Source organism: Gordionus sp. m RMFG-2023, chromosome 1 (assembly GCF_954871325.1).
Source record: "Gordionus sp. m RMFG-2023 chromosome 1, tfGorSpeb1-WG-v2, whole genome shotgun sequence".
Classification (NCBI taxonomy): domain Eukaryota; kingdom Metazoa; phylum Nematomorpha; class Gordioida; order Chordodea; family Parachordodidae; genus Gordionus; species Gordionus sp. m RMFG-2023.
Genome location: NC_088775.1, coordinates 88959091 through 88966771, shown reverse-complemented (window position 1 = coordinate 88966771; position 7681 = coordinate 88959091). Strand labels below are relative to the sequence as shown.

Below are 7681 nucleotides of genomic sequence, written 5' to 3'. Positions count from 1 at the left end.
AACATGCGCTGAAAAAATATATCTTAAGATAAACATTAAGATCTAATTTTTTTTATAACGAAATCTCTGGTATTATATAATCAGTATTTCAAATCCAAACCGTGAAGATATAGGTTCAGCCTTATTCATAAATAAAGATTCACTATATCGGTCCCTAGTTGAACCCGTTAAAACCCTGTTCGAAACTTTTCACAGACGAACGTGCTAGAAAAATGTAAAAAGATGAACATTTTTTATTGTGTAAAAAATATATGTATTAGAAGAGAGAATAAATTCTATGGTTGAGAGCACTACTATAGGATAACTATGGTATCAGGTACGGTCAAATACCATTATGTAAAAATATTTTAAAATGATTACCCTCAGCAATCAAAACCGATTATTACTAATTATTTAACAGGGTTACCAAAAGGTTCAAACCAGTTTACAGCCCTTTTTATATGTTCGATTTAGGTTCGAGTGGCAATATTTAAAGGTTCAGGCTTGAATTTGGTTTGGTGAATTGTAATGGTTAATACCGGGTCAACGGTTTAAGTTCAGATTGGAATATCTGGTTAATTTATCCCTATTGAAAATGTTTATCACCATAATTCGCAAGGATAAATTGATCGAAGTTATATTTAACCGGTCAAATTCAATGTTATATCTTGAATAAGCAGTTATGTAATTTGTATATATATTAATTTTTTTCAATAATTAATATGTTCCAAGGGCAATTTTTTTCGGTTTACTAAACATGATATATACTTAAAGTCCAATTAGTTAACGAGGTGGGCTTTTTTAATAAGATGTGCAACAAAAACAAATACGCAAAATTAACTTTAAAAGCGTTCATCGCTGAAGAAACTTTTTATGATGCAAGCCCAAGAGAAATAAGTGATCATATTTTATATTCTGATTAATATAGAACATGAAAATTATTTTAAAAAGGAACAAAATTAAATTTAAATAAAATTAAAAAGGAGAAGTTTATTTTCAACGTTATTTACTTTTTAATGTCATTTTTACTAACTAAAATTATAATTGTTATAATGTTTGATAAGCTTTGCCTAGATACTAAGAAATTGGAAATAAGTAGAGCAATGCCAGTATAGGTTTATGTTTTTTAAGAAGGTTTTTTTTGGAATGGGCCAAAAAATTATTTGCCTGGCATTTAATAATCTTCTAAATTAATTTTTTGTAAAGGAAATGGAAATAATCACAAATTTGCATTACATTTCAAAAGGAGGGATTCGATGAGAATATAATAAGAAATTCTTTAATTGAAAAATTATTTAAGCTACAAGAACTGTGTGCGAAATAGGTTTTGACAAACGAAAGATAATTTTACTTCTAATCTTTGAGAGTGATAAAGAAAAATATTATTACATTGTTCATCAAATTAAATGCCAAAAATAAAATTAGAAAAATAGAGCAAAGGATATGAAATTTACACTTCCATGAACCCAGTTAAGATTTTATAACGTAATATTTAAAATATTTAATCTAATATATTTCTAAAAAAACCTAAAAAAAACAATTAATAATTTCATAAAAAAAAAGGTGAAGATGTAAAGATGTGTAAAAATGTAATAAATAAAAATAATTGTATAAATAAAAACAATGGTCTAAAGGTATGCCTTTAAAAATATATTCCAATAATGAAAAGCCTTTAAGAAACTAAAAAATGGACATTTCGCAAGGAAACTGCTTAAAAGTGAACAGAAATTATTTATGCTTGCTTTATAAATTTTAAATCCCAAACTTTAAAGAGATTCGAATTTAAAAGCGTATTTCAAAATGTAGTTTAATTCTAAGAATTCAGTCACCTCTATATATTCTATTATCTGTTAAAATATTAATAAATAAAGTTATTTTAATTTTTTATCTCTATCGAGGTAGGCAGGGAGTTGGTGTCTAAATTTATTTTAAAATAATAAGAAATATGAAAAAATATTTTTATCTCTCTTCAGGTATCAAATTCATTATATATACAGTAGAATAAATTTGAATAAAGTAAATAAAAAATAATATATATTACATTCAGTCTATAAATTTATCTATTAAAGATAGAATTTTTTATTATTTATTACTAAAAAATTTATGAGTTCTTTTAAAGTTTTTGAAGAAAATTAACAATTGTCAGATGATCTTTGTAAGTTTGTGCAATCCCAGGGTTGCTATGTCTCCTCCCATCAGTATGTGATCTCCGTATCTTAGCCAAAACAGAAATCAAACCCCCACAATTGGAAATCTCCTGCAATTTTAAATTTTTTTCCATATTATAAGGTTTCTTTAACTCCTAATTTTGAATGTGCAAATTAAATTGAATATACTAAAAAGATAAGTATGTATATAAACAAATTAAAATGAAACTATTAAATACTATATAATTACCAAATATAAATTAAATAATACTTTAATTTAGTAATATTTCTATTATATAACATGGTCTATCAAATCAACACGTTAATGGTATCGATACGGATAACAAGGACAAAGACGATAAAGTTAGTACTAAAAGATATTGATGCCGCTTATAAAATAATAATTATAAATAGTAATTATAATAAATTTATATTATTATAAAAATATAATATAAATATAATAATTTATAATAATTACAATATTTGAATGAACTTTTATAAAATATAATGAGATTTAACTTATTTCATTTTCATTTTTTTAAATAACATTAAACATTATATCCTAAAAGAATATTATATTAAGTGAAAATTTATAAATATATAATCGCAATGTAATTCTTTTTTCAATTTAATAAATATCATGTGTCTCTAAAAATAATGAAATAATGAAATTTTATAAAAAAAAAATTGAAATGGCTCTATAAATTAAAATTATTTTTACTGTCCATTCTCAGTTTACCTGTCAATTCTCAAATTTGTTACATAGGCGATTACAATACAATTAACAGATGAAATGCGAGCAAGATGATGAGATATTGGATATGGAATGTGAAGAAGAAGATGAAAGATTAGATCAAAATTTGAATTATGAAAAGATAATAAATTTTCTTAAAAATAAAAGTTAATATTTTATATATTCGAAAGATCACAATTTCCTATTTAAGACTATGAAAAAAATCCAGATTCATCACTATATTCAAATTTTCCTTATAAAACTCAAAAAATCAATATAGGTATGTCCTTATTTGTGAATATATTTGTGAAATTTATTATTTAGATAGGGAAGTTACCATAGGAAAATGGTCACCCACTGAAGATCAAATCATCCTTGATAATTGGAAAATTTTTTTAAAGGATTATCCAGAGTTAATTGGAAGTGAGCAGGTTATATTTAATCCAGTAAAATGGGATTGCAATTTGGAAGTTCGTAGGTTTATTCGCCAAACTAATCTATATGAAAGATTGGGTAAAAATCATCAAATTTTTTTTAAACTTTAATTTTTATAAAAAGGCAAAGGAATTAATCGTTTTGTTGAAAATATTTATTGGAGAGCAAAAAGAAAGATATTTCGGAAAACTAAAGGCACAGCTACAAAAAAGGATATTAAAAAAATAGAACACCTATATAAAATAAATGGGCCTAGATGGACACAAATTTCTGCTCAATTAAATTTAAAACCTGATTCAATTAGAGAGATTTATATGAGAAACACCAAAACTTACAGTAATTTAAAATATATTAAAATTTTTTTTTATTTACTATAATATTCCATATATTTTGAGAGGTTCAAAAAAGTGGTCCAAAAGTGAAGAAAGGAATTTAACCAGGGCCATTTTTCAAATTAAACAATTAGGAAATTGTCTTCCTCAAAATTCAAATACCCTTAAAAAGAAAAAAATCAACAAACATTTTATCAAAAGTATCTTAGATTCTGATTTTCGATACATATCCTGGAAAGATGTTTCCAATTTAGTTAAAACTAGGAGTCCTATTCAATGTCGAATTCAATGGTAAGTTCTAAGAAATCTTGATAATTATATTATTGATTGAATTTCTTTTTCTTTTTCTTTCAAAAAAATTATGTACAATTGTATTTTCATATTTGATAAAGCAAAATTTACAAAACACTTATTAGGACTCAGATATAAAATGGTTTTTTCAAATTTAATGGTGCCCATAAAAATAAAATTTTGTTTTGTTTAGAAAGTGCTAATATATGTGTTTTATCAATATTAAATCATTTAATTTTTTTTTAAATAAACTTAGTGATCAAAATTTCAAAAACATAATGGGGAGGGGGGAATGTTTTATGTATATTAAGAGTTTATGTTCCTCCATTTTAAGATCAATTAGAGGATTTTAAACAATAATGATACAACCACTCATTTCAAATTTACCTTATAATATGTAAGAACCCTGCCTTAGGCATTTTTTTGTCTGTCCATTCCTAGAGATAGTGCAAATGTTGTCATTTTTTTAAAATAATAATCCTATCTCTTATAAATTGGTTCAATAAAACAATATTAGATTGAAGAACAGGATTCAAGGAAGGTAAAATTTTAGCATTTCTTTGAAAATATTAATTATAAAAACTTAGGACTAATTCCATGAAAAATTGAAAAATAAAAGCCATTTTTTGAATCACCCTTTTAATATCAACATTTATATAAATTTTTATATGTTTACATTGTATTTTGAACAGAAATGAAATTTAAACTGCAAGATATAGTTTTTAAAGTCACAAAAAACGCCATTTAATTACCTCTTTTCTTGGATTTTAAATAATTAGCTTCATTAATTTGAAAAAAAACTAAATGAATTATAATAATAATTTTTTTGTATAACGTGGGTCATCTTATGTCCAGTAGAAAGTTTTATACAAAATTTATATGACTAGGACTTGAAATTTCTGCAGATTTATTTTATATTGTTTATTAACTGATAGACTAATGTTTCCCAAGTAAATATGTTTAAAACAAATTAAAGATGGTACTATATTTTAATAATATAAATAAAAAATTATTTTTAATGTATAAAGGCAAAATAAGAAAAAAAAACATCTGAGTTAATTTTAGTATTAACAAATTGTATAAATACATAAACAGTTCAAAAATTATAATTCAGATTTTTGATATACCCTTTAATTTTGATAATATATTATTTTTTAATAAAGTTGATTATATCCAAAAATTAATAATTTTAAATAAAGATGATTATATTCCAAAAAATCATTCTTAATAAAGTATGATTATATCCAAAAAAAAATCCAAAAGAATCAGTTTTAATAGTTATATCCAAAAAATCATTTAAGTTTGATTATATCCAAAAAAATCATTTTTAATATAACTATTATATCCAAAAAAATCATTTTTAATAAAGTTTGATTATATCCAAAAATTAATAATTTTTAATAAAGTTGATTATATACAAAAAATGAATTCCAGGATCAAAGGCTGTGTTTTTGAAAAAGCCCAATTCGGGTAGATTTTGACTAAGATTTTAACAGAACGTTAGGTAAGCCTCGGAATTTTTGTTCATAGATGGCAGGAAAGGTCTTGATAATCTATTTGCCAAATCCCGAGGCTTACAATAATACTATTTTTTGGCTGAAATCTTCTACTAGATCAAGGCAACAAGCGAATGGCGAAATCTTTATAAATGTAAAATAGAGTTAAAATGAGGTGTAAGCCCTCCCTGCAATTTGGTTTGACAGTTGGCGCGAAATCGTGGCGAAGTATGCAAAAATATGCATTATTATTTTTTGTATTCTTCGAATTTTATATACATCCCCGCGAATTCGCGCTAACTATGAAGATGGGGGCGGGGGGGGGGGGGTTGTTAACGCATGGTGATGTTTTCATTCTTCCAAGCTTTTTCAGAAATTTTTTGAGGCCCTAATTTTTAGCCCGGAATTGTCGTATTCCATCACTTATAAAGTAATCTACCCGGCGAAATTCCGACAATTACCCCAAAATTTTTGGACTATTTTATAATCTTTTTAAATGGAAAATCTCTGTGTGTACAAAAATAAATATAAATTTAAGAGTAGCTCAAAAGTTCGCGGTATAATTGTCCGAAATTCACCGAGTAGGGTGGTCTTTCAAAAATATTTTTAAAAAATGGCGCGTTATATTTGCCGAAAAAGATTAAAAAACGGGTTTGTTATAATTCTCTTGAACCCCGTAATATATTAAGAATTTTTTTTTTAAAAAAAAGGTTTCAACGTTTGTTGCCCAAATTTATCCAATTTCCCGATATCATGGCTAATCTATACAGGAAAAATTCTGCCAGTTGCTTGCCCGAGTTCGCTGGCAGTGACGGGAACGATCTCAGCGACGGAACTCTTGGTGACACCAAGGAATCATCCAAAAACGACGCTGAGGACGAAAGCGAAGTTGTCAAAGATACGATTACACCAAAAAGCGTTAAGAATGAAAATAGGAAAAAGATGAAAATAACGGAAAAGAACGTTAACGATTATGAAGATGATACGAGCGTAAATCGTGAAAACATTATTACGGCTAAATTGGGGAAAACGGAGGACGACGATGTGATTTACGTGCAAGAAAATTCTTACATGACTAGAAAGATCAAAGCTGTCAACGCGGAGTTCAAGGCCGCTCTCTTGGTGACCCTGAAGGAAATGAAAGGAAAATTCACCCACGAAGCGCGCGTTGATTGGAATCTCGTTAAAGATCATATGGGACGCAAGGATTACGAAATACCCTCCCTTCAGAGAATGTTACTCTTTTTTTTTACTTGAATGGATAAATATAAATAAAAATTAACAGTACTATAAAAACGTTACTTTAGAAGTATCGTGTTACTTTTCTTGGTAATTTACAGCATTTTGCGATACTATTAGAAAAAGATAAGGGGAAAATAATTGGGTGTAAAAAAATGTTCTAAAAACATCATATATATTTTCTTTTTTAAAAGGTTTCGGCAAATGAAAAGGCAATGCATCAAGACCGGCCATTTACAAATGTCGCAGCTAAATGAAGAAAATAATCAAAACGATCCAAAAAATAACAATTTAATTGCTACTGATTATAAAGCCGTTAGCGCTTGGATCGACAAACATATGTCATTCGATGATATCGTTCACGTAATGCGAAAGAAATACAAAAATTTACTGAAATATTGGAATAGAACATGTATTCCGGTGTGATATAATATGTTTTTTTTACGCGTGAGTTTTTTTTTGGTCAAAGTGATATCTGATTTGTAACATTTCGTCAAACTGCGTTCTATTTTTTTATAAAAGATTTATAATAATATGATTTTCAACATTTATAAATAATTATCGTGATGGAACTGAATATCTTGTTGTAATTTTTTTTTTATCTCATAATGCCATCGGTAATCTATTTTTTTCTAAAGGTCAATCAATAATTTATCAAGATTAGATATAATTTGTGATTTTTATATCTTGATATAGTATAATTTTCAAAAATTAAATACTCTTTAAACGCAACTTAAAAATGAAATGTATTGCAAAAGGCAATTTTCTAAGCACTTAATTAAGTTTGTCAAAAGAACGTCATTTTTTTAAAAAAAATAATTTTCTTTAAAATATGGTTTTATCTTACCTAAGAGGAAAAGTATCGGTGTAGTATCTAGGCTCTAAGAGATCTTGCTGTAATCCCGCCCAAACTTTCATGAGTCTGTCGTACGCTTCGGCGGACGTGGCAGGTGGTTCAAGATAGACTGGGGGCAATGTTCCTTGCATAGCTGGCGGCGGCGGCGCTTCTTCGGTTTGTGTACCAGTCAC

The 7681-nt window shown here is 26.7% G+C and overlaps 1 protein-coding gene across 1 annotated transcript; it reads left to right on the top strand.

The window, feature by feature from the left end:
* The first annotated feature begins 2904 nt into the window (after nucleotides 1–2904).
* On the top strand, nucleotides 2905–7169 carry LOC135931636 (uncharacterized). Its single transcript, XM_065468876.1, has 7 exons — nucleotides 2905–3026; nucleotides 3071–3139; nucleotides 3184–3372; nucleotides 3418–3630; nucleotides 3692–3917; nucleotides 6124–6648; nucleotides 6847–7169. Exons 1-7 carry the CDS (start codon nucleotides 2915–2917, stop codon nucleotides 7076–7078), a joined length of 1566 nt encoding a protein of 521 aa, XP_065324948.1. The 5' UTR covers nucleotides 2905–2914; the 3' UTR covers nucleotides 7079–7169.
* The last annotated feature ends 512 nt before the right edge of the window (nucleotides 7170–7681 follow it).

Bases quoted from the DNA above. Each gene is read 5' to 3' on its own strand.
- LOC135931636 (XM_065468876.1), top strand. From the start codon at position 2,915: ATGAAATGCGAGCAAGATGATGAGATATTGGATATGGAATGTGAAGAA. The intron at 3,140-3,183 runs GTATGTCCTTAT...TTTATTATTTAG, and splicing joins AACTCAAAAAATCAATATAG to ATAGGGAAGTTACCATAGGA. The intron at 3,373-3,417 runs GTAAAAATCATC...TTTTATAAAAAG, and splicing joins TAATCTATATGAAAGATTGG to GCAAAGGAATTAATCGTTTT.